The sequence below is a fragment of the Vulpes lagopus genome, chromosome 11 (genome assembly GCF_018345385.1).
Source record: "Vulpes lagopus strain Blue_001 chromosome 11, ASM1834538v1, whole genome shotgun sequence".
In the NCBI taxonomy this organism is placed as follows: domain Eukaryota; kingdom Metazoa; phylum Chordata; class Mammalia; order Carnivora; family Canidae; genus Vulpes; species Vulpes lagopus.
In genome coordinates this window covers 71,741,599-71,768,116 of record NC_054834.1, presented here as the reverse complement: position 1 = coordinate 71,768,116, position 26,518 = coordinate 71,741,599, and the positions used below count along the sequence as shown (strand labels likewise).

General features: G+C 58.4%; 1 protein-coding gene across 7 annotated transcripts in view; it reads left to right on the top strand.

Annotated features, from left to right (window-relative positions):
• ANO1 (anoctamin 1) overlaps positions 1-26,518 on the top strand; it is a 159,234-nt gene that overhangs the window by 114,165 nt on the left and 18,551 nt on the right. For 3 of the 7 annotated variants that reach the window (XM_041773535.1, XM_041773532.1, XM_041773534.1), the window contains 10 exons: positions 16-150; positions 3,870-4,030; positions 15,418-15,500; positions 17,166-17,177; positions 17,757-17,828; positions 19,832-19,909; positions 20,862-20,936; positions 23,553-23,754; positions 23,885-23,996; positions 25,391-25,448. In XM_041773535.1, coding sequence (XP_041629469.1) covers positions 16-150; positions 3,870-4,030; positions 15,418-15,500; positions 17,166-17,177; positions 17,757-17,828; positions 19,832-19,909; positions 20,862-20,936; positions 23,553-23,754; positions 23,885-23,996; positions 25,391-25,448 — 988 coding nt within the window. The remainder of the gene's footprint in view (positions 1-15; positions 151-3,869; positions 4,031-15,417; positions 15,501-17,165; positions 17,178-17,756; positions 17,829-19,831; positions 19,910-20,861; positions 20,937-23,552; positions 23,755-23,884; positions 23,997-25,390; positions 25,449-26,518) is intronic. The other 4 variants (XM_041773538.1, XM_041773536.1, XM_041773533.1 and 1 more) reach the window with 3 other exon arrangements.

Below are 26,518 nucleotides of genomic sequence, written 5' to 3'. Positions count from 1 at the left end.
TGGCCTGTGGTGCAGGAAGTACTTTGGGGAGAAGATCGGTCTATACTTCGCCTGGCTGGGTGTGTACACCCAGATGCTCATCCCTGCGTCTGTGGTCGGCATCATCGTCTTCCTGTACGGATGCGCCACCGTCGATGACAACATCCCCAGGTAGGCACACATCCCTCCTGCACACACATTCTGCTCTCGGAGAAGCTGCATTCCCACCTGCGGGCCCTGTGTCCCTACGCTGGGCCCCCAGCAACCCCCAGGCCCCCAGGAGAGTGTGGGGGCCTTTCTGAGCACAGACGCTCCCGGAGACTCTCTCTCATCTGGGGGAAGATGTAAAATAACCATCCAACTGCTTTTCCTCCTTGGAAGGTTTTTTTGCCCTCTTTTAAGAGGTTTTAGTTAAGTGACAGGGAAATGTGCTGCTTCCTAGTGAGCCCAGGCGGTAAGACAAAGGGCTCTGCCCAGGTCCCTGCGTGGACTTAGCCCCCTGGGTCCCCATCTCAGCGCTGGCTTCCCTCATCCCTGGGGAAGGGTGGGGGGCCCGGGAGGTTTTGCAGGGACAGAACTGACTCTCCTGCTGCTGCTCAGCACAGGTTACGTCAGGCATGGGGAGCTCCTGGAGGAAGGCTGGGGGCCCCCAGACGGCCTGGCCTTGTGCTGGGGTGTGGTTCTCCCAAAGTGGCAGCCAGAACATGAGTCAAGCGGTGGGAGGCCGGGGGCCACGGTCCCCCGTGTGCAGGGGAGTGTCCTGTCTCCCAGCTGTGTGCCCAAGCCCGAGCCCTGAACCAGAGGCAACTGCATGGTGTGTCCAGCACGACAGCCCCCCCACCTCCATCAAGGATCCTGCTGACAGGCCCTGCCTTCCAGGCGCGTGCATCTCTCAGGGACCAAGTCCGAGGACTTCAGTCCCATTGTATTTCTTACAACTCAGCCCAGCGTCTCCAAAGCAGAGCTGTGGCTTGGAAAATTCATCTGTGGTTCCAGTCTGTAAAGATCAAACGGGTCCCTTACCTGGCCAAGAGACTGGCTCATTATGGCTCAGCGGCACAGAAGGGCCATATCCGGCAAATTTTTGTGTAAATGATGCTTTGATGCATGAGTAACACCTAAAATATTCCACCCACCCAGGATCAAAACGTCAAAGGAATCTGGCTTCCGTCCCCTCCAGGGCTATTTTGGGCATAGACAGGCCGGAGGAAGCCTGTCCCTCTGTTGACTAATGTGACATGAGGCCGCGGCACTTGGGTCAGACGGTGGCTATAGGTGTGATGGGTCTTCAGCTCCAAAGCCTCAAGGGACATGGCCCATGGCAGGGCCCCTGGGGGCTTCACCGCCCCCCCCCCCCGCCTCCCTTCCCTGGAGGCTCCGCGCAGCCAGCGGGGCCTTGGCCAGGAGGCTCTGCCCAGGCAGGCCTGCCCTCCCCAGCCAGGGCTCCGAGGTCCCCTAGGCCAGGCCGTCGCCACCTCCTGACACACGGCCAGGGATGCAGACCACCTCGGCCACTGCCTCGTTGGTGCCTCGGGCGAAGTGGGAGGTGTGCGTCCCCTTTGGAGTCTGATCCACCGGGTCTGCAGGAAGCCAGCGGCCGGCCACCCCCGCCCTGCCCATCCCCTCCACAGCAGACCTTCCCGTTCCTTGTCTTTATTTTGGCTGTGGGTCGTGAAGGGCGAGGCGGAGGGTGTCAAACCAGCCGAAAAAGGCTTTTTGTCTGGCTAGCCTTGTTTATGCCAACGGGGAGGAGGGCTGGGCGGCGGGCAATACCCCCCGCAGGCAGAGCTGCAGGGCCTGGCCCCCGCCCCCTCTGGGCTCTGGGCCCTGCACACACACACTCTGGCCAGGTCACCAGGGCCCCAGGAGGCCCAGCGACAGTGGGGGCTTTTTGTCAGCACCTTCCCCGGCCCCACAGCAGCTGTGCTCGGTTACCCCCAGGATAGTAACGGTGAGCACCACTGTTCCGGGGGCTTCCTGTGTGTTCCCTGGTTTAATCCTCCCGACAGCATGGATGTTCTTCATTCCCAGCACCCCCATTCTACAGATGAGCAAACCGAAGCCCAAGGAGTCTGTATGACCTGCCCTAAGCCGCACAGATCACACAGGGTAGAGCCCAGCGCTGAACCCAGAGCTGGCTGGCCCCCCGCCCGTGTGTGCCGGCCCCTCTTCCGCGTGTGCACACACTCCCACACGCATGCACATGCACGCTCACTTCCCCAGGCGCTCCGAGGCAGCAGCCTCCTCACCATGATCATCTTTCCATCTCCATGCCTGACACAGTGCCTGGTACACACGCATGTACACAGTGTTTTCACAGCGTAACTGAGAAGTGAGCCCGAATGCCCACCGCGCTAGCATGGGGGTCCCCGAGAGCCTTTCAGCAGGTGTTCTGCTATGGGCCAGGCCTGATTGTGTGTGTAAGTTCACCGTGCATCCAGAAATAAGGAACAAAAACACCCCCTGCTTCAGCCCCTGGGAACGAGCACTCCTGCCTTGTGTCTATTATAGCTCAGTGTCTTGTCCAAGTCAGCAGAGAGGAGGAAGTACAGGGCAGGCCAAAGCTGGAAGGGCCTTACTCTGGTCCCTCTCCTCATCTTCCAGAAGGAGAAACTGAGTCTGAGGCTCAGGGGCCTGGCCAGGGGCACAGAGGGCAGGAATAGCCACAGAAGGACCCAGGAGCAGTGTGTGAGAGCCATGCAGGGCTTGGGCTTTACAGATAGAGAACAGGGCCCAGTCCCCACTCTGCTGTATGACCCTAAACACGTTACTTCCCCTCTCTGGGCTTATTTCTTCATTGATGAATATGGGGTCATAGTAGCCCCCAAAGCTGGTCTGGGCCAGGTGGATGCTCTTGCAGGCTCCTGCTCACACAGCCAATGGCCTTTGAGTGTTGGTATCTTTGAGTATCAACAAGAGAGGGCCTGCGTGCCAGGGTGCTGGTGGAGGAGGGAAGCCACCGGGCATCGTACAGCCCCCCTCTCATCTCTCTGCAGCAGCTGGGCTCTGGCCCCAGACATTATGTTTGCCCAGCAGGCTAACAACCTGTGTTGAACGGGACCCACCATCCCAGCCAGGCACCCCTTGGCTCCTGAGCAAGCCCTGCACAGTGGTGTCCCTTGCCTGGACTGCCCGTCGGTGCATTCCTTCCAACCCAGCTACCTGTCTCCTCTGTGCTTCCCAAGCGTCCCCTGAGGCAGATGCCCGGGCCTCACCCAAGGCCAGCTGCCCCATGGCATCCCTGCCAGGACGACTGAGCCTATATGAACAGCAGTCTGCACAGTGCCTGAGATGTGCAGGGACACGGGAGGGGCACAATGTGTCTATGGCTTCACCTATTCCTCTTGCTATCCTCCGGGGCCTTACAGCATGAGCACCCAGACCGCACCCGCTGTTAGCACAAGCCCGGACAGTGCCCAGCTAAGAGAGGATGCTGGCCATGGGCCCCTGGCTTCTCCTAGAGGTGGCTCCCATACAGGCTGTGGGTCCTGCTGCCTCAGGTTCCCCCATAAAGTGAGCACTCAGCAAGTCCGGACAGGCCCACACCCAGAGTCAGCTGCAGAAATTGCAGGCCTCATGCAAAATGAAAATGCAGGAGCCTTGTTCAAAATCATTAAGAATTTTAAGGTGGTAACAGAGACAGGAAGTCAAGCTCAGGCCCTTCTGAGCTCAGGGATCCATGGGATTGCATGTGTCACCTGTGTCCGAAGCTGGTCCTCAAGAGAGAAGGGACATGGACACCAGCTGCAGCTGGCCGGCGTGCCTTATTGGTGTCACCTCACCAACCCACTGCTCAGGACCGGCACTCTGTCCCACCCCCGCGTGGCTCCCAGCACAGAGTCCCTACGTGTCCTCACCTGGGGACTTACAGGCTGATCCCTGTCTTGCAGCATGGAGATGTGTGACCAGAGACACAACATCACCATGTGCCCGCTGTGTGACAAGACCTGTAGCTACTGGAAGATGAGCTCAGCGTGTGCCACGGCCCGGGCCAGCCACCTTTTCGACAACCCCGCCACAGTCTTCTTCTCCGTATTCATGGCCCTCTGGGGTAAGCAGAGCACGGCTGCCCCGGGTCTGTGGGCAGAGAGCAACTTCAGATGGGTTCCTACATTCCCTTCCTTCCTCCTTGAGATTTTGCACAGGCAGCAGCATTCACCAGGAATGAACGCGGGAGGGAGGGTCGGGGGAAAGGACGCCCTGTTGTGTCTGCAGGTGAGCAGGTCTGTGCTGTGTCCCAGATGCAGACAGACTGGTCCTTCTGACCCATGTCTTATGAACAGCAGAGAAGGGTGCTTTGCTCTGAGAAATGGGCCCTCTTTCTTTTTTTTTTTTTTAATTTTTATTTATTTATGATAGTCAAAGAGAGAGAGAGGGGCAGAGACACAGGCAGAGGGAGAAGCAGGCTCCATGCACCGGGAGCCCGATGTGGGATTCGATCCCGGGTTTCCAAGATCGCGCCCTGGGCCAAAGGCAGGCGCCAAACCGCTGCGCCACCCAGGGATCCCGAAATGGGCCCTCTTTCCTGGGACAAGGATCATTGCCCAGGAAGGCAGCTGCTTGAGCGCCGAGAGGGCCTGGTGGTGCTGGGAAGGCCCTGGGGCACATCTCTCATTGGGTCTGCGCAGCCCCCCTGCAGGCTCCACATGCCCACTTTACGGGGAAGGACGTGGAGGCATAGAGATAGTTGATGTGAGTTTCCCAGGGTCACTTGGCTCCTGGGTGTCCAAGACCAGGATCAAACGTGCGGTTTCCAGAGCCCATACCCCTAAACCCTAGACTCCACTGCTGCCCCAAGTCCAAGGCACCCAGCTCTTCCTCTGGGGATGCTTCCCTACTTCTGTACCTGACTCAGACTCTGGGGGCCTGGGAGGCTGGTGATGGAGGTGGCTAGATGCATTTCTACAAGTGCTTTTTGATCATCAGACTGGTCCGTTCCCTCCTCTGTAGCCCTGTTAGAGCTTTGCCAGGGGAGGATTCGGAGTTCGGCCCCCCAGTGGCAGCGTGCTGAGCTGTCCCCTGGATGCCAGAGTTCGATCCTTGCCTCCAGAGACTCCCATCTAGAGGAGATGGAGCTGGACACAGAGAGGCCAAGATGCCTGCAGGAGGAAGTCAGGACAGCCTTCCTGGAAGAGGTGTGAGCCCCTCCAGCATGTTCTGAAGATGTCGAGGGCAGAGGTGCTGGGCATGTGCAGTGCGGGGACTCAGTGTAGAAACAGAGGGGCCTGGCAGCAGCCGGGCTGGCACCTCATGGAGCCTCACTTCGCTGCCGAGGGGCCTGTGGCTGGCTCTGCACACTCAGCATCGTCCCCGTGCATGGCGGGTGTGCCAGGGGCGGCGGCGGCAGGCTCAGGCACCAGTCACAGAGGCTTCGGTTCAGGCACTCCATTGCTGAGTGCAGTGGGTCATCGGTGACATGCCAAAGCCCTGGACTGGGGAGAATTTTTCAGAATCTCGGAATCCTCGAGGTTGGGACGTGAGCTTCTCACCTCAGCAGCCGCCCCAGGGAGGCTGGCAGCTCGGGGAGTCTCACTGCAGGAAAGGAGGGACCGTGGAGGCAGAGCGGGCTTCCCTGCGCCGCTGGCAGCCTCCCTCCCCACCCGAGAGGGCCTGTTCAGCCCGAGGTGTCAGCAGGAGACATGTCAGTGAGGGAGGGAGCCGCAGGCGTCCCAGGGCCCGAGGGTGTGGCCTGGCCCCGTCTCCCTGGAGCGGGGAGGCTCAGGGTTGGCTGAGCCTGAGGTCAGGAGGTAGAGAGTGCAGGCAGAGGAGGGGAGGGCTGAGCAGCCAGGCTGGCTCCTCGGTCACATGTCCACACTCGCTGGAAGCTGAGTGGGGGGTGACTGGCAGCGGCCGCCAGCTCTGGGACGGGTCCTGGCAAAACTGTGAGCTGGAGCATCTCCCCTCGCATGCTGGGCACCCACCTCCCCACCTGGGATCTAGAGCGCAGCCTGGTGTCCTTAGCAGGATCACCCACCCAGGAGTCTCCCTCCCCGAAGCCTCGGCTGCGACCCCATCCTTGCTGCTTGGGTGGGGGTGGTTCCCGGCAAGCACCCTCCAGTGGTCCCCTGAGCCCATGTGGCTGCCAAGCCAACATCCACCAGTGGTCCATGGGGTGACCATGACCTGACCTGCTAGATGGTTCGGTGTCCCTCTGACTGTCCAGGCCGCCCAGTGGGCATTTATACCCTTGGGACTCAGGCTTCAGCTATGCCCCCTCCCTGCCTCGTCCCTGGAAATGTCAGCCTCCTCGTCTGTGAAGCAGCATGGCAGGGATCAGAGGTCCTGGCCGCAGAGCATCCACCAAGCTGAGCACGTGGCTGACTCACTAGGGGTCCTGTGCCATCATCACACCCACGGTGACACTGCCTACACGTGGGGCGATGTGAGAAGTAAAGATGTTCGTGACAGTGCCTGGCTGGAGGAGGGTTGATCAGTTTTATGAGGTGCCTGTGTTTGGGGAAGCCAGGAGGCAAAACTGATGTGTCTGCTGTCCTTGGAAGATTACAATCCAGGATTCAAGCAGGAGCAGCATGTGCAAAGGCCTGGTGGTAGGGGTGCAGGGCCTGGTGAGGGAGCCTCTGGGGGCAGAGAGCAAGGGGAAGGGTGCAGGGGGAATCCCAGAGTCCCAGCAAGGGCCTACCGTAAAGAGCTCAGTGTTCTCACTGAGGAATCAAGAGCCAGTTGGCCTGCAGTATCGAAGGTGTTTTTGTGTCTTATCCTCGAGTCAAAGACAGCAAATGTAAGGAGCAGCTTGGGAAGAAGTGGAAGGAGGGCTGATCCAGCTCTGACAGGGACAGTGGCCAGGGCTCTTCCTCAAGACCAGAGGGAGCTCCTTGGCAGGTGCTTGGGCCAATGGTGAGAAGCCAGGTTATCCCCAGGGGCCACAGTGTGGCCAGTCGGGGAAGGGGGCCCATGGGAAGGACCAGAGCGGCAGTCAGGAGATCTTGTCACCCCCTCCCCAGCCCCGGGCTCCCCAGATTTGTCCCACCCATCCCCACATTCCCCATGGGAAACCCTAAAAGGAACCCAGCCCCCAAGCCCCAGGTGACTCTTTCCAAAGGTTTCCCCGACAGAGAAGGACACTTTGGTCGTGGCAAAGGACTTGGGTGCTTTGTTTCTGCTCTCCTGCGGGCCTTTCCCGGGGTTGAGGAGAAGGTGGCAGGCATGGCTGGGCCAGCTTCGTGTGAAGCACGTGGGGTACAGTTGCAGCCCCCACCCCACGACGAATGGGGCATCGGCCTCAGGGGTCCTGCCTGTCCAGCTGTAGCCTCAGGGTGGGGAGGAAACTGGCCCCCTGAGTCCCGGCACACACACGTCCTCCTGGGGACAGAACATAAGTCACAGGTGCACAGGTGCAAGGCACTGCTGTGGGCCACTTCCTCGCTGCGGTGAGAGGCCAAGGGAGGCCGGGAACGGGGCACAGGCTGGGATCCCGAGCTTTCAGCTGAAAGACGTCAGTCGCAAGCATTCCACGCCAGGTGCCAGGCCAGCTCTTGCTGCAGGAGCCCTGAGAGCTCCATTGGCTTCTGGCCATCGCAAGCTTCATCTCAGAAGTACGAGCACCCTCTTCGTCACCTGCAGAAACGCACACGGGACGTACGTGGGGGGCTGCACTTCCTTCTTGGGCCATCGTCATCCCCGTGTGGACGCGGGTTGTGCCTGAGCCTCAGAAAGGCGGGTCCGTGACCCCCCAGCTGTCAGGAGGAGACTGGCCAGTCTTGTCCCTCTCCCCCAGGCTCAGAATGGCTCTGAGCGCCCGCAGCCTGCACACACTCGGATGATAGAGAGTATCCAGGACTATGTCCCCACCCCAGCTCCCAGAAGCTCCTGCCCCGACCCGGCCCAGCCCTGCCTCCTGACTAGGCTGGGGCTCTGGGCTCATCTGTCCCACTTGTTTGAGCAAACAGCCTGGACCTAAATGCATAAAACCCCACAGTCTCCCTGTAGTTTCCACCCTGGGGCCCCCACAAGACAGGTTGGTTACCCCAGGATGAGGGTGCAGCGAGGGAGGTGCCTGGACACAGCGCCCTTGCTGGAGGACCGTCCCTCGGGTGCCCACCCCACGCTTGCCTGGCCCTGAGCCGATCTGAAGGTTTTGCACAGTGCATGCCTCCCCTGCCTCCCTTAGGCTTGCCTTAGCTTTAAAATGACAGCAGGTCTTTTACAGATTTTTACATTTGGAGGTTCATCTGTGGGATTTGGGGAACACGGGAGTTCTGCTGGGAAGATTTGACACTTGTTTTCTGCAATGAGGACTGGGGAGCCAAGAGAGGGACTTCCCAGCCAGCACCACGGGTGTGTGACCGGCATCAGCAGGCTCGTGTTGGCAAAGACAGGCACTTGGGAGCACGGACTGTGCTAGACTCTGCCTTGCAAGGTACAGGCACAGAGCAATGAGGCGGCGCCTGCGTCCCAGGACGTCTGCTCAGAGTGGGAGCCAGGCATGTGCAGAAATAAGCATAGCCTCATGATAAATCCCATCACGTCTCTTGGTGGACAAAGGCAGTCTTCCAAACAAGACCATCAATAAAATCCTAGGTCACCAGCTCAGTACAGGGAGAGATTTCCAGCGGTGAGCACTGTGTGAGCCAGCCAGGGAGGTAGTGAGCACCCTGCTCCAGGAGGCATTCAAGCTGTGTTGGAAGACCCTTTGCTGTGGTTACTGCAGAGCTTAGGGAGGTGGTAGCTATGTGTGGTTCCGCTGCCCACCCTCATCTCTCTGGACCCTGGGTCCACCGGGAAACACCTCCGACTCCGAGCCACCACCCCCCCCCCACCGCCCTCTGCTCCTCATTCTCAGCCTCCCTGGCCTTCCTCAAGACCTCAGCACTGGTGTGCACTCTCCCCACTGCCTCTCTGGTCTGGGCCTGGGAAGCTCCAGGCGGAAGCTGGAACACCTGCTGGCCGGGCGCACAGGCCTGGGTCCCTGCCCTGAGCTGGGAAGGTTCACTGGGCAGCGCATTCGAGCCCCCAGGGGAGCTCAGCTTGCACAGGCTGTCAGCTTGACGCTCGGGTCCGATCGATACCCAGCAGCGTGGGCTTTCTCCCAGGAAGATGCACTGAAGTGGTTAATGGTGCCGCAGATCCCAGGCCAGACTCAGGTTCAGATCTCTTAGCTCTGTCATCTAGCAGCTGTGTGACCTCAGGCAAGTTGCTTCTGCTCTCTGAATCCCCAGGTGTAAAATGGGGGTAATAATATAAGCCACTCTGAGGGGTGTTGGGAGCCTCAAATTCGTCATTCCTTGTGACATCCTCGGGGCTGTGCCTGGTGCCAGGTGTCATATTGTGTTCACTGGTACGTGGGTTCGGTGAGCACTTGCTTATTGAATATGAGAGAAGAGCCTGGATCCTGGGAGGCTGGAGCCCAATATAACCCTGTGCTTGGGGATGTCTGTCCGTGATGTGGCTTCACCCCATCCAGAGGAGAAGACCCACTTCCATTAGCCTCTCTGCCAGGCACTGTGCTGAGCATCGTGTGTAGGGTGACTCACTGATGCCCTGGTTGTCATAGGAGGTGGGTAGCTTTATTGCCCCATTTGACAGATGAGCAAATGGAGGCAGCTTTCCCAGGCTTACACCAGAGATGAGAGGCAGAGGCAAGAGTGGAGTCCAGCACTCTGGTTCCCTGGCTCCGGGCATGGGCACTTGTCCCTCCTCCCTCTGCCTGCGTGGTTAACCTGATCTCGCCGACATGCCCGCTCAACACAGGCCTTCCTCCTCCTGACGAGATTACCTCAGATTTATCCTCACCTGGACAGCTCCCCCATCTGTCCCCAGATGCGCCTCCGTCCCCCTGAGAATCAGCATTGAGGGCTGACTGTGTGCCAGACCCTGGGCAGGAGCCCTGCATACAGTGACCTCAGTGGTGACCCAGGAGCCCTGGAGGGAGGGTCGGTTGTTATCCTCGGATGAGGACACCGCAGCCCAGAGAGGGAGCGGCCTGCCCAAGATCACACAGCTAACGGCTCTAAGGGACATAACACGCCCCTCCAGGCCCATTGGCTCTGCAGCTCTAAACCAGTGCCTGGTCACCTGTCTCCATGCAGACCTGCTCCAGGCTCCGTCCTGTGCCCTCCTGGGGGAGCAGAGGGTCTCCCAGAGGCGGCCGTGAGGGGTGGGCAGGCAGGGAGGCTGCTCAGCCGGCCAGGACCGAGCGATCTCATCCGATTCTGGGCACCTGCTCAGCGCAGCCAGCGTGCTGGGTTCACCCTTCTTTATCGAGCACCTGCTGTGTGCAGAGCAGGGCCACGTAATGGCCTCAACGGTCTTGGCCGGCCCTTACCAGCTCCCCATCCTTGAGAGCAAAACGTGATTCCCTCCCTGCAGGTTGTAGGGAAGGGGGCGAATCTGTGCTTCTACTGGTTGCCTCTCCCCTGTACACACACACACACACACATACACACACATACACACACACACACGCCCCTTCAGCTTCACCTCCACCTCCACCACAGGACACAGCAACGTGCCCGTCTGTCAAGTGCATGTTCGGTCTGCATGCTCTCATTTGGGGGGAAAAGATAACAAAAAAGCCACACCACTCCTGGGAAGCACTCACTTTAGGAAGAAAGGAGCTTATTATAAATCAAGACAGAAGTAACAGGAAAGAGCCTGCGGGTTTGGGAGGTGGTGGTGCCGTCAGCCCCAGCCAGAGGTGGAGGGAGAGGGAGCAGGAGACGCCCCCCTTAGTCCCCCGCTCCCCCCCCCCCCCCCCCGCCTGCACAATCACTGTCTAGCGTAATTAGCAGAGACCTCGAGGTTAGTTCCCTTTTAAATCCCTTATTCAATTATTTGTTTGTTGCCCTCCAGGGGCTCGTCTTCCCATTGGTGTGTCTGCTTCCCCGTGTCCTTTCTTCTCCTGTCCTCCAGCTGCTAACATTTCTGCTGGCTCAATGACAGATCCCGGACCTGCCGCTGCCCGCAGCAGGAGCCAGCCGTGTCGCCGTCCCCTCCACAGTGGGGCCCGCTGGCCCAGGCGCTGAAGCACCGGTCCTAGAGACGCCAGCTTGCTGCCGCCTGGGATTTATGACATTTCAAAGCCTCCAAGAAGGTGTCACACAAAGCAACTTTGAGCCCCATTTAGCTATTTGCTAGGATCAATTTTCTGAAATTATGGCATAATAATGGGGTTTTAACTGCTTGTCAGTTCCACGCAGAACAAAGGAGGTTATTTGGTTTGAGTCCGGCTGCAAGAAGCTGCAGGAGGGTGGCCCCCATCTTAATGAAATGGTGGAGGTGTGGTTGAAACCCCTCCAGGGCTGTGCCCAGCCAAGCACCCCGAGCCAGATGGGGGTGTAGACACAGCTCCTTTGTGATTCTTGCTGGAATTAAATGGCCAGCGGAGACTCGGGAGTTAATTAAGTCTCTTCAGGGGGCGGGTAAATAAATGGGGTGCCTGGTGACTCAGGGAGGCCTTCATGCTGGAGCCCCGTCTCTGCTGCTGCGTGCTCAGAGAGCTCCTGCTGGTCCTGCAGCTCCCAGGGGAGGCATCTCTGGTCCCCACCCGGAGGAGGAGAGGTGTGCGGCTAGCAGTCACTTGGAGCATTGGGAGCCAGAGGTTCACAAAGCCGGTCTCTGCCCTTGGGGGTGACATTGTAAGGAGGACGCCCCCTGGCCTGTGGAGGGAGCATCTGAGCCCTGCCTGCCCCCAGGGGTCTGGGGTCGGCTGGGCCTCGGGAGCAGGTGGGGTGTGCTGAGATGAGACAAGAGGTGGATGGAGGAAAGTAGGCCAGACGACCGGGAAGTCAGGGCTTCAGACCCTTGCGCGCTTACCACTGGCCTGCCCGGGAATCTGAATTTTGGCAAGCTCCCTGTCTACTGCCTCTTGTCCCCGGCCCTTGGCAACCATCAGTCTGCTTTCCTTCTCAGTGGGTTTACTAATAACCATCCTGGGTGTTTCACGTCAACGGAACCATACCAAGCGTGGCCTTTTATCCCGTGGTCAGCCTCTTAGCCAGACACAGTGGGGCTCCTTCCTCATGGGCCAGGTCGGAAGATGTGTAGATGGGGGCGGGGGGGGGGGCTGGGGCTGCAGGGCCAGGGCGGGCAGTGACGCGCCAGGCTCCCAGCTGGTTGTGGTCCAGGGCAGACCAGGCCCTGTGCTCACCTGCTGCCTCTGGGCTGCCCTGCAAGAATGTTTGTCTAACATTGTATCATTATGGCAGATGTTTAAAGAAAGAAGAATTATAGCGCAGCCACCTGCTGCCACCCTGCCCGGGACTCCCTCTTGGGTTGTCTGTGTCTTTGTGCTCTGCTGCCCTCGGGGCTCTGGATTTCGGGGACCTGGTCTTGTCTCTTGGGCCCCCTGTGTGGTCACTGAGGCCACTTATTTTGAACACCGACCAGGCTCGGCACACAGCTTGCCCTCAGACAGGTGCGAAGCCACCCCACACCCCGGCCCCAGCCCCAGCCCTGGCCAATCTTGGCATCAGAAGTTCCCAGTCTAGGTTTCTGCCACCTGTTAACTGATCACAAGATTGCTCAGAGCCTTACTTTATGCATCTGTAAAAAGGAGTGTGTTATCCCTGCATGGAGGGCCTGAGGGTGGGGTGGAAAGAGGTGGGGCGTGCAGAAGCAGTACGCTGGCAAGACCTCCCCGGGGAGCGGAGGAACCCGGCAGGACCCTCCACTGTCCACGAGGTTGGGTTGGGGGCGGGGGCGCAGGAGCACAGTTGGGGAGGACAGATACTCGGGCTTCTTCCTGCCGTTACCTGGCCCCCTTCTAACAATGCCTTTTGAGCTGAGAGGCTGGGCCTGCCCCCTGGGCTCTGTGTGAGCCTTCACGTCACCCCTCCTGCCAGTCAAGCCTGAGCTCCACACCTGTACCCCTTTGCTTCAGGGCAGGTGTGCAAATTCTGCCACGGGGTCCAGCACCGGGGAGTGGCGAGGTCTGTGGCCAAGAGGAGAAGGTACACCTGAACTTTGACCAACGGATGGTCTCACCTTGGCTCCAGCCTTTTGGTGCCAATGCTTCCAATTTTTAAAGAAGCTGAAAAGTAATTATTCTATAGGACATGTCTTTATTTCTTCAACATAACCAAGCCCACCAAGGCTTAACTATGTACCACTGCCACCCCTGGCCACCAGGCTCCAGCCTTTGTCCTGGGCACAGGGACCTCTGGAAGAGGGTCCTCGTATCTGTCTTAAGATCTCACAGCACAGGTCCTAAGCTAGAGTGCCTAGGGTCAAGTACCAGCTGCCTAGCTGTGCAACCTTGGACAAAGTAGTTAAGCTCTCTGAGCCCTCATCTCCTGGTCCATAAAATGGCAATACAGGTTTGCTCTAGTAATCAGGCTACTTATTATGACTGTGGTTATTATTCCCTTAAAGAATATCAGGTGTCCAAACAGGACCAGTCAGGTAGGGTGGTTAAGTATAGACTCTGGGGTCAAATGGAATTAGATTCAAATCCCAGTCCTGCTGTGAACCTGCAGTTGACCTTGGGCCTGTCGTTCAACCCTCTGCGTCTCTGGGGTCGCTTGTAAATCCATGAATGGAAATAGCATCGCGACAAGGGTCGGGTTACCGGCAACGGTGAATCCCCTACATACACAGAGTCTTCCTTACAAGGTAGTTGTGTTATGACACTGTGGCCAGGGGAGGGGAGGGCAGGTGGCCGGGTAGGTGGTGGTGGAGATGGGCCAACCGGCAATGGGGAGGACACAGGAAGCCTGGATGGAGCCCTCGGTGTGAGCATCAACGCTCCTGCATTGTCCCACTCCCGCTCAGCACCAGGACAGAGAGAAGAGGCAAAGTGCCTTTCAGAACAGGTGTCATGGGTGTGAGGCAGGCCGACCTCCTCCACTGCAGAGGCTGGAGGACGTGTGGGAAGAGGCAGAGGAAAGCCCCTTGTGTCCTCCTCGTTGGCCAGGCCTGCTCCCTGCAGGCATCTGGCCCCCACTCCCCCTGCCGTGCTCCCCACGATGCTGCTGCTCAGTGTCTGCTGAGTGCGCATTTGCATCCCATGGAGCTGCCTCCTCAGCCCAGTGCTTTCCCGATTCCCTGTGGGTCCTGCCCATGGGAGGTCAGAGGGCAGCTGAAGGGAGGGCCCGGGTACCTCTCCCTACTTCCCCCTGCCTCCCCAGTGTCGCTGGCTGGCGGAGGCGGCTCTGACACCCACGGGAAGGCCCTCCCTCTGTGACTGACTCTGGCTGCTTCTGGCTCCACAGCAGCACCACCTCCCCCTGTCCCCAATCCCTGCCCGTTCTCCATCCACTCTCTCTATCCCCTGCTTGTCTTCTCTCCTCCGCTGCCTGCCTGGCCAGTGCCCTGGATTAAGTCATCCCCATTCGAAAGACCTAGAGAGGTTGCTGTTTCCTGGCCAGCCCGGCTGGTCGGGCGGCTCAGACTTCAGAGGTGCCAGCTATGCACAAAATCGGGTGATCTCGGGGGCCCGGTGGCCACCTCTCCTTCACGTGGAGGAGCAATTTGGACAGGCAAAAGCTCTCTAGCCTGGAGATGAGCCAGACTCAGACCCACTTCTTGCCAGTTCCAAAGCTGCACCCTCTCCTGGCCACGGACCTCGCTGCCAGGCGGGCGCCAGACCTCACTTATTTCCATCTTGATGCCACCGCTTGTCAGACAAGCATTGGATTTCTCCTCAGGGAAATTGGGGGAAAGGCTAGTCTACACACCCAGGGGCCTGAGCTCTCGTTAATGATACAACCACACTTGTCCTTGCTCCCTTCCTCCTCCTCCGCCGATTGTCCCACGAGGAGGGGGAGCTTTAATAACCAGCAATTCAGCCAGTTGCATCTCTATGGCTGTGTGCTCACGAGAGCCATTTGTTCATCCAGTGAGCCCTCCTGAGCACCTGTCTGTGCCGGGAATCCAGATGGACGAGGCGGCGTCCCCGCCCCACACACCAGAACGGCCCCTGAACCGGGATGAGAGTCAGAGTAGAAGATGGTGTGGTCACCGTGAGCGAAAGAGTTCCCAAGAGGAGTTGGGGTCTTTTTCCGACAAGGAGGGAGATGACCAGGGGCTTCCTGGAGGAGGCAGCATTTGAACTATGCTGAGTCTGTTCAAAATACAAAGTAGGACGTAGCAGCTAAGAGGGCAGCTAAGCAGCCAGAGTGTGGAGGTTTGAATCTTGAGTGAGTGGCCTTGGCCCACACCTCACCCTGGTGACCTCAGGACCCCCACCTGTGACCTGGGGTCCTCAAGAATGCTGGAGCAGGATGTTAGGAGCATAGGCTCTGGGGCCAGCCTGCCTGGCCCTTCCCTGGCTGGCTGAGGAACCTTGGCCGGGACTCAATGTCCTTTTGCCTCAGTTTCTTCATCTGTAAAACGGGGAAGTGAGTGCCCCTGTCCCGTGGGGAACAGAGGACACCAGCTCACCTGTCCTTGGTCCAGCCTGTTGGTACCTCGCTGACCACATTGTGTGGGTGACCAGAGTGCCCTCTGTCCTGGATGACCTTGTTCTTCCTCCACCCACAGCCGCCACCTTCATGGAGCACTGGAAGCGGAAACAGATGCGGCTCAGGTACCACTGGGACCTCACGGGCTTCGAGGAGGAGGAGGTGAGCAGTCTGGCCCCCATGCCCCCTGTGCCCCTCCCTGCCCCCGCTACATCTCCCCGGCACCAAGTCAGCCACCAATGTGACCTTTTGGGATCTGCTGAAGTCTCAGATCTCAGAGCTCCCGTGGACGTGCACCCAGGCTCCCATGCCAACCCAGCACAACTGGATCCAGGAGGGGACCGCTCCTGCCCACAAGCCCAAGGCCCAAGGGGGCTGTCAGCCTTTTCCCAGGTGCCACACTCACGCCCCTTGGAGCCCCCTCTCCGCCTGCAGTCGGGCCTGGCTGGGGAGTGGGAATGAGGACTTCCCAGAGGAGGGACCAGCAAAAAACGCCCCCCTCCCACAGCCACGGCACAGAGCAGAGCCTTCAGGGCTGGCCCCCCAGTGACCAGTACTTTTATAAAGTACATGCTTATTTTTTATTAATTTTTAAAAGCAAACCCTACCCCCAACATGGGGCTCAAACCCACAACCCCAAGATCGAGAGTCGCACACTGTGCTGATGGAGCCAGCCAGGTGCCCCTCCGTGCTTTTAGTTTATTTTTCAAGAAAGCTCTGGTGCACTTATGTCGTGACCTGTAAATCTCTTCCACTGACTTTTTTCACATTCCTCATGTGTGCCCCTGCACGACACGCTCCTTCCCAGGACGGAAGGGCCGGTTACTCGTCAGCCAGGGAAGCCCCGTAGACAGTAGAGTCTGCAGGAGAGGCACAGCGGCTGCAGAGTCCCATTCCAAGCTCCTACTACCCTTGCCATGTGACCTGGGGCGAGCCTCTGTGCCTCAGTGTCCTTGCCTCTCCTGGGCCTCACTCGATGGACTTTGCAGGGGTCCTAAAGGGGCCGTAGGTCTGGAGCAGGGCACAGAGCAGTAAATGCTCCAGAATGGGTCACCTGACTTGCCGTCTCCAGGCACAACCTCTTCCATGGCAGGTCCCATTATCCCGTGTCACAAGTGGCTGCATCTGTCCCAGTCCCCAGCAGGCAGCTCTTTAGCGGCACAGCCACACCCGGACCCTGGTGCTCTGCCCCCACAGCCCACTCAGCCATCCACTTGGCGAGGCACCTTCCCTGCAACTGTTTCTATTAGAAAGACTCGAGTAGGACAAAAACTGTCACATCTTCTTATTATTTTAGATTTAGGATGTTCTTTCCAGGATGTGCCTGTGGTTGGGAGAAGGAGGGGGCAGTCTCCATTGTTCAACCCCTTGGGGATCCATCTGTGATCCCCTCACCCTGATGGCTTGGGCACTTGGTTCTGGGGTGGCGATCAGAACCATTGGACAGGGGTCCCAGCGGGCCCCAGTGAGTCCCCCAAGTGAGTGTCCCATCCCCCGTGGCTGCTCAGGGCCTCCTCGGGGAGGTGGTGATGGAAGGGAAGCCTGTGTCGAGTTGGCTGGCCTGCGGGCCCCTTCCCGGAGTCTCACACATACAGCCCTTGGGGGCTTCCACAACCCAATGAGCCACAGATGTGACCCGGCAATAGTGGCTTCAGCTGGCCCCGGTTCCCCGCACCCCTCTTGTCCCATGTGTCCATCCACCTTCTTTCTGGTTCTCACGAAAATGATCTCTAGAGGATGCGGCCTATTTCTTAAAAAACAAAACAAAAGAAAACACAAAGTAATGAAATCTTTTTGTTTTTGTTTTTACGTCCTGGTTCCCCGAAGGAGGCTGTCAAGGTTTGGATTTTTTGTCACTCCTCTGTCTTCCCCGTAGCCTGTCTCCTTGGGAGTGGGACCTCCCTGCACACTGATCCGTCTGTCTGTGCCGCGCGGCTCTCCGCAGCTCTTCCACCGCGGGCAGGGGTCTCTGCTTCCTCCCCCACTCTGCGGCTCTCATACCCCTCATTCTTCTGTTCCAGCGCCCTTTGCTGACCTGCTCTGGGCTCCCCCGAGGCCTGGCGCCTCCGGTCTGCCCGCGCTCGCTGACACTTCCTGCAGTCTCTTCGACCCCCACAGCTCCTGATAGAACATTCTCGGGGGCCAGTTCATGGCTGGGTGTTCACGATGAGCAAGTGGGCGGCAGGGCGGGTGGCGGCACAGACCACCTGCCTCTAGGACACGGACGCCGGTGGGCTGGGGTTCCTGGTCGGGCCATGGGTGGGGCAGTCTAAATTGGAAATGGTACAAGCAGCCAGCTACGAACTGCCCCCAGAGGGTGCCCGAGACCAATGTAAGGACTGAATTTGTCATGTGTGCTCATGTTGAAGGTCTCAAACTCAGTTAACAGGCTTCTCGTTGATTTGGTTTCTTTCACAGGACCATCCCAGAGCCGAATATGAAGCCAGAGTCTTGGAAAAGTCACTTAGGAAAGAATCCAAAAGCAAAGAGGTACGGTGGCCACTGCTGTTTGGCTTTCCTGGCCATAACACAGTGTACGCACACAGCAGCATAGACCAGGGCTCAGCAAACACTGCGTGCGCATCAACAGACCTGGGGCCGGCCCCCAGACATGGGCCAGATCATAAATATCTGACCCCACAAGGCCTCTGTCACAACTACTCAATGCTTTTCGTAGCTCGAGAGCAGCCACAGACAGCAGGTAAACAAGTAGGCCTGCTTGTGTTCCAATAAAACTTTATCCATAAAAACGAGTAAGGGGCCAGATCTGGTCCACAGGCCAATGTTTGTCAGCCTCTGCTCTGGGTCTCTCTTCTTGACCTGTCCTGAGGGTATCTCAAACCTCAGCCAACATTTCAACGTGAAGAACCAGGCAGCTTTGCAGCTTTTTCACAGGACACTTGACATTTTATTATGTCTGCTTCTTGTGTTCAATGTTGAATTATGAAACAGGACGGTTTGCCCCAGCAGGTCCCTGAGCAGACAGCCAATTCCTTGTTTCCCTCAGAGGGAATGAGAGGGAAGTGTTTCATGATGTTCTGAAGATCACCATCTTTTTACAAGTGACTTTTTTCCCCCTAAACATCTCATTCAAATTGGCTGTCATGTTCACAGCCTAAATTCTAGCAAACCTCTAGAGCAGTGTGGCTGGTTTTTAACGAAGGTGTTTTATATGCCCGGGGACAAGTGGGGAGCCCCCTGGCCCCTGGCACCCCCTGCCTGTGGCTGGGGAAGTGTGTGTCTGTCCTTGATGGGTGGGAAACAGACGCTCCCCAAGCGCCCCCCTGCCCCCTGCGTTCACATCCACACCACAAGCCCCTGGGTTCATCTTCCCTTATTACTGTGGTGCATGGACAAGGTTTGCTGGTTCCAAGTGTCCAGCGGTTGCAATTGCCAAAATCTCATCTGGGGGGTAAAGTGGGTGCACCAAAAACCCCCTCTTGGGCCCCAGCTCCTGAAACACGGCAAAAATACAGCTTCATCCTGTTTCAGCCAGGAAGTGGGTGCAGCTCCCTGAACACTGTCTTAGAGTCTGAGCAGGACTCAAGGCTGCAGATAACCATAAAGCACGAATGTGTGCACATGTCCATGCACACTGCCTCCAGAGCCTGCCTTGCCCGGCCTTGACTGGCCCCCTTAGACCCTCTGGACTTTATGTTGTCCTCTGGAAGGGAGCAGCCTGGACACCACAGCCTCGGAAGCCCCGTAGGCCTCCACTACAGTCCCCAAAGACCTGTGTTCAATGTGGCACCCTCTGCCCCCAGCTAGGGTCAGGACTGTCCACCCCGTGCCTTTACAGTGGCACCTTTTAGCATGAGCACAGATGGGTATTTGGTTCTTCCCTAAGGAGAAAAAGGCTCTATGGCTCACGTCAATCCATGTAAAGTCGAGGGACATAACCAAACCCAAACGGTGGACCTGGGCAGCCGTACCAGGTGTGCCTCTCGGCTGTGATCTCCAGAGCAACAAGTGTACAGGGTTCCTTTTCACCAGGGCTCTGGGGGCCCCCGGGGCCCTGTATGCTTCTGGCGGGCCGTACCCCTCATTTATCCCCTCTGTGTCTCATGGCTCCCAGCAGCTCCTTTATGGTTGTCATTCCCGCGCCCCCCCCCCACCCAGCTATGGCACCAAATCCAGCTGCAAAAAAAAAGAGACCCACCTGTTAACTGGCACATGAACCTATGCTCCTGGGCATGGCTCTGTGGAAATCATGGTGACTCCCTGACGGGGGGCGGCTCAGAGCCCCACCAGGTCTTTCCTGGGGAGTCCATCTCCAAAGCCCCATCTCCCATTCCCAGAGCTTTGCTGCCCCCCTGCCCTTAGAACATGGGGATCTGCCATCTGTTACTGGTTTCAAACGCTCGGGCCCCGCGTCGGCCTTGGCAGCCAGCACACACCGCAGGCAAGGGGACGCTGGGCCCTGGGCCCTGCGGCTCCAGAGCCTCATCACACTTCACCCCACGGTGCTCTCTTGTTCCCTCCACCACCCTCAGAAGCGCCGGCATATTCCAGAGGAGTCAACAAACAAATGGAAGCAGAGGGTTAAGACAGCCATGGCGGGGGTGAAATTGGTACTCTTCTGTTTCGGGGGCAACGCAAGTCTTGACTGTTTTGCAGACAATCAAAGTCTGTTGTGTTGTCCTCAAAAACTCTGTAGTTTTTTTTTTTCCTTAACATCCACACCCACATTTCTGTGCCTTCCCTCCACACCCATCGGGCTGTGATATATGTCGAGATGTCACTGCATGGCTACCATGGGTCTGTGTTGGGGGGAGTCCTGGCTTCTCTCGGAGCCCGTGGAGCGCGCTCGTCACGGATGCTTGTGCCTGCTTCTTGCACTGCCCGCCAACACGCATGCCACCCGCCCCTGGAATGAGTGGCATTCCCTGTCCTAATACATGCATTCCCCCCACCAGGCCCCCGTCATTTAAAAATCCACCCCCGTTCTCGAAAGATCACAGGTTGACATCAAGCTGCTAGTCAAGGGCCCACCAGCCCAGGCCATCCTGGAGCCAGAGAGCCTTCAGGGCCCCGTGTCACCACGGTGCCCCGTTGCTATGCGGCAATCGGCGTTTCAACTCGTAATGCTAGTTACCTGTTTTAGCTTGCCCTGCGCAGGAAAAATAACTATTATGGTCTGGGTGGCAGAGGGCAAGACATCCTTAAGATCTTCTAGCCTTAAAGTGAGGCTTCAGCCAGACTCGGGCTGCTCCCAGACACGGGGCTGACAGTCTAATTTAGAAAAGCATGTGGCGCTGTGATGCCCCGGACGCAGAGGAGTCACGTTTCCAAACACTAGTATTGCTGCTCTTACATGGCATCATTCGATAGATAATAAGACCCCAGACCCTTCCTTGGATGCTACTGTTTGCTTTCACTTGTCACCTGTGGGCGTGTTTCCGTAAAGGTGTTTCTGAGTATTTCCGTTGTCCGTGTTCACGCACACACCTGCGCGCGCGCACAGAATTCTCTCCACCGCGGCAGGCCCCACACCAGATGACCCAGCATTGTTTCATGTTGCAGACGGACAAGGTGAAGCTGACCTGGAGAGACCGGTTCCCAGCCTACTTCACCAACTTGGTCTCCATTGTCTTCATGGTGAGTTCTGGAAGGCTGAGGTGGGGAGAGATCTGGTAAACCCATGGGGAGATGGCATGGGGCTCACCTAGACCAGAGTCAGGCCTCAACATGACATTTGCTCTCATCCTGGGATGTGGTGTGGGGTCAGGTTTCACTACCACCCATAAAACAGGAAGGGGCTCGGGTTCCATGGGGACCCCAAGGGGACCTGCGTGCTCTCGGGTACGGGAGGTAACTTCGCCTGGTCCCTGAGTTACAGCTTTCACTCTGAGAGGGACTCGTTGTTCAAACCTGAAACTTCATACGTGTTATTTCAGACAAACTGAAGAGTTTTGGGGGTGGTTTGGTGGTTTTTTTGTTTTGTTTGTTTTGTTTTGTTTTGTTTTTTGTTGTTGTTGTTGTTGTTGTTGTTGTTGTTGTTAAAGAAAACCATGAAATGAAAATGCACAGGCAGGACACAAGTCAGGACAGTGCTACTCAGGTGGCTAAGGGCCCGTGACTCTAGTCTTGTCGATGCTGCTGGTGTAATCAGCCAACACCCTGGCTCTCTGTGGGGATTTTAATCCCAGATTGACTGGGTCTCAGCCCTGGAAGTCCTTGGCCATGTGCTAGCTGCGTTCTGTCCTCCTCAAGAGGGCAGGGCACTGGCGGACACTGTGAAAATCACCAGCCTCTTGTCCAGCCCAAGTTAGAGTCCTGCATGGCTCCCAGCCCGGGGCCTGGTATCCAAGGGCCTGACACCTGGGGGCCTGGTGTCAGCCACTGTGAGCCAGGGCTTGAGCCGTGTCCAGCGGCCTGGGGGCCTTGCAGGGAGTCTCCCTGAGGTCTCACAATCCCGATGCCACCCCCTCCTGCTGATGAGGAAACAGGCCACAGGTCCAGCCCTTCTCTCCAGGCCACCAGCCCAGACGTGCTAGGCCCCAGTGGCAGTCAGCACTCTGCCCCCGGAGCCCCGCTGCTCCGTGCAAACTCCACGGAAGGTGGGGGCTTGTCTTTCTTTGCCCTCATGGATGAATGGGTCACAGCTCTGTCCTCCACCCACCCTAGGAGGTTCATTCACTTAGCACATACTGGTTGAGCATCTGCTATGCACTGCCTCCCTCTGTGGTCCTGGTCTTGGGACCACCAGGTGAACCCACCAGCCAGAGCTCCACAGCCCTTTTAACTCAGAAGGGGCTTTGTCCGCAGGAGACGGGACTGCCAGAGGTCTTGCCTGTCATGGGGACCCACCCGCCCTCTGGCAGGAGGCAGGGGTCACCCTCCTCCCTGAGTCACCCTGCGGGCCAGCCGCCCGTCTGCACCTCCATGCACTGGCACAAGGCTGCCTTGCAGGCCAGGGCGGTGCCTTCCCCTGGGAGGGGCCACTTGGCAGCAGCGAGGGAGTTTCCAAGGAAAGCCCTCATTCCCGGAGCTGCCCAGGGAGTGTGGTCAGGGTGTGGCGTGGGCTGCCAGAGCTTCCTGAGCGGGGTGTGGTCCCCGTCAGGCACCCACAGATGTGTGCAGAAGTGGAACTACCAGCCCAAAGTAGAAAATAGGAGCATTCCTAGATTTCTGACAGCTGCAGGCTCCCCAGGGGCTGAGCCAGCCACAGCCTTTCCAAGCTGTGACCTGAGACATACAGCACAGCCCGCGCCACTGCAGGAGTGTCCTGGGAGCCGTGAGGGACCATCCTAGCAGGGCACAGCCTGCCCTCCACACCCCGAGTGGGAGGAAGGGACACGGATCACACAGGGGAATGGAAGGGCACGAAGCGTGGCCCGCAGGTGGAGTCAGGCGTGGGTGACAGCCGGGCACAGCCCCCCTCCCTCCTCAGTGCATCCTGGAGGTTGGGATCTCCCTACATCCACACGCAGTGCAGGACAGCGTGAGGACAGGGTCGTCTCCAGTGAGTTGGGGCCTTTGAGGAAAAGGAAGAGAAACCCAAACAGACAGACTACCCCACACAGAATAAACGCACTATCCTAGCCAGCGCCCACCCGTCTCCCAGGCAGCCACCGGCCCGAGTTTTATGGAATGTTCTGGTCCCTCAGAGGGTTTGCCCAAATGACCCACAAGCCAGGTGTGTGGGTGGCTCATGGAGATGTTGGGAGAAGCATCCCGAACTGTCCCAGCCAGGCCTGCAGCACTGCCCCGCCCCGTGGTCGGACTGCCCCCCGCCCACCCTCCTCTGGGCAGCACTGCTTCCACTCAGGCCACCCACATTATGGGGAGAAGCCCTCTCCCCCAGAGTGGCTGGCTCACACCAGCCAGGCCAGCCCTTTGGGTTTCAGCCCCCTTGTGCCCTTTTGGGGTCAATGGGCAGGAAAGAAGGTGTGGTGCCCTGGGGCAGGTGGCAGCAGAGATCTCCTGAGTGTCAGGCTCAGTGGGCTCACCTGGACAATCTCAGCTCCTGAGTTGGGTGACCTGGCCTGGTGAGTTAACCTCTCTGAACTTCAGCGTCCTCTTCCATCAAACAGAAACCAACCTCTCATTCATCCATCTATGAGGATTTAGCACCACAGATCCCTGACATTGAGGGAGTGACAAGAGCTCAGCTGTATTGAAGCCAAACTGCTGCAGGCTGGGCAGGAGCTGGGCTGGGGAGATGGGAGGGCTGGGGTCTGATAGGACCCGACGGCCCTCCTCACTCTGCAGATTGCAGTGACCTTCGCCATCGTTCTGGGAGTCATCATCTACAGGATCTCCACGGCCGCTGCCTTAGCCATGAACTCCTCCCCATCCGTGCGGTCCAACATCCGGGTCACCGTCACAGCCACCGCTGTCATCATCAACCTGGTGGTCATCATCCTGCTGGACGAGGTCTACGGGTGCATAGCCCGGTGGCTCACCAAGATCGGTGAGTGTGCATCCCAGGGTGACCATGGCCACCTTCCTGCTGCAGGGCCCTGGGCTGGTCACTGGGCTGGTCACTGAGCTTCATCCCATGAGAGTGGAGTAAAGGGTCACGTGCATCTTGCTCTTCCTAGAGGTTCCAAAGACGGAGAAGAGCTTCGAGGAGAGGCTGATCTTCAAAGCTTTCCTGCTAAAGTTCGTGAATTCCTACACTCCTATCTTTTACGTGGCTTTCTTCAAAGGCAGGTAGGGATGTCAGTTACTGAAACTCACTGCCTTTCCCACCGTGTTCCTTCGGTTCCATAGAAGGCTCTCCGCCCGTCTCCCTGCAGGTGGGAGGCCCTGGGCCCGGGGCAGAGCTTGTAGTATGGATCCCACTGCCCCTGAGTTCATGGAGAGGCCTGGCATCTATGGTGGGACCAGAGCAATGGGGACCCCGGACAGTGGGTACCCAGGGCAGCAGGACTTCAAACAGTGGGGACCCAAGGCAGCAGGGCCCCTGACAGTGGGGACCCCAGGGCAGCAGGACCCTGGACAGTGGGAACGCAGAGCAGCAGGACTCTGGACAATGGGGACCTCAGACAATAGGACCTCAGACAGCAGGACCCTAGACAACAAGGACCCCAGACAGCAGGGCCTCAGGGCAGCAGGGACTCCAGACAGCAGGGCCCCAGGCAGAAGGGACCCCAGACAGCAAGGACCCCAAACAGCAAGGCCCCGGGCAGCAGGGTCCCCAGAAGCAGGGACCCCAGGCAACAGGGACCCCAGACAGCAGGGCCTCAGGGCAGCAGGGACCCCAGACAGCAGGGCCCCAGGGCAGGAGGGACCCCAGACAGCAGGGCCCCAGGCAGCAGGGACCCCGACAGCAGGGCCCCAGGCAGTAGGGCCCCAGATAGCAGGGCCTCAGGGCAGCAGGGACCCCAGACAGCAGGGGCCTCAGGCAGCAGGGACCCCAGACAGCAGGGCCTCAGGGCAGGAGGGACCCCAGACAGCAGGGCCCCAGGCAGCAGGGACCCCGACAGCAGGGCCCCAGGCAGTAGGGCCCCAGATAGCAGGGCCTCAGGGCAGCAGGGACCCCAGACAGCAGGGCCCCAGGCAGCAGGGACCCCAGACAATAGAGGCCTCAGGCAGCAGGGACCCCAGACAGGGACCCCAGACAGCAGGGCCTCAGGGCAGCAGGGACCCCAGACAGCAGGGCCCCAGGCAGTAGGGCCCCAGACAGCAAGGACCCCAGACAGCAGGGACCCAGACAGCAGGGACCCCAGACAGCAGGGCCCCGGGCAGCAGGGCCCCGGGCAGCAGGGCCCCAGACAGCAGGGACCCCAGGCAGCAGGGCCCCAGGCAGCGAGCTCCAGGAGCTCCCACAGTAGGGCAAGGTGGCTCAAGGGGGTCGGGGCCACAGGTGCAGGTAGAAAGCACAGCCACAGCCAGCCTGGTGCTTCCCGCTGGTGCAGGGGTACACTCCCTGCCTGGACCTCTTATAACGCCTCTGGAGTCTGAGAGTCTGTGGAAGGTGCCACCACAGCACACCCCAGGGGTCGTGGCTCAGCTGCCAGCTGTGGGCCACTCGAGGCGGGCTGCAGCCCTGCCCCAGTCTCCCCGCGCCGACCCTTCCTTGCCACTGCCCCCACTTGTTGCAGGTTCGTCGGGCGCCCAGGCGACTATGTCTACATTTTCCGTTCTTTCCGGATGGAGGAGGTAAGCGCGTGTCCTGTGCTGCTTTCCTAGTCCGTCCACACAGCAGACCCGGTGCAAGCAGATGTTATTGAGCAGCGTTTCCCGCCTTTTCTGCTGCCCGGCCGCTGGGGCTCTGATCTTATTTGATGCATCCACATAGGGTCAACCTAAAAGAAGAAAGTCTTTTCAGAGTCCCCAAAGCAAAAGAATAATACCCGTTTGGAGTTTTTTCCTTTTTCTATGAGATGGCGAATGTGTTTCTCTTTGGTTAACGTGGATTAATGAGGACTAAACAGATCTCAGCTTCATTCTGTGACCTTAACATAGAAATGCCCACCTCTCTCCCTCTGAATTGGTGCTGGTGAATTTTGGCTTCTGCTCAGCTCCTCCAGCCACGGTGGGGCTGGTGAGCGTGCCGGCCCCTGGACCTGCTCCGTTGGAGCAAGCGGGAGCTTCAAGGCTGCCAGGGGCTCAGGTCTCAAGAGCAGGGACCCTGGTCAGCGTTTCCAACAGCCAGGATGAATCAGCTTACTAGAAAACAAGGGGTGGGTCTTCTGATAAAGACCATGTGAAATGGGGTAGAGAGGATTGGAGTGGGCTTCAGGTACAAGGTGATCTGGCTGCCTGGAGCACAGCCAAGGGGTTCAAGCCCCTGAGTACCGGCCCCCAAACATCCCAAGTCATGGGCCTCACCCACAGTGACAGATGTTTGCAAAAAGCCCATGAAGTGCTCTTGCATTGTAGGATTTTGGCCTTTCCGTAAATGATGCCATGCCAAATTCTTTAATGGTTGGAGAAATTGGGGAAATGCCTTTGTAAAAAGAATAAAGCAAAGAACATCATTTTTTTTAATGAAATGATGGCCCTCCGACATATGACCTGTGATAACAGTATAAAAAGTCTTGTTCTGGGCCCATAGAGGGGTCAGCTATGCCCCAGAGGGTCACCTGGGGCCCCTTGAGCTCCCTTCACTTGGGCAGGTTACACTTCTGGCCTATCACATGCCTGCCTATGACCAGCCTCAGGCAGGGGGTGCAAGCCCACTGAGGACAGGGATATTAGGCCTCAGAGGGGTGGCCAGCTGCCTCACC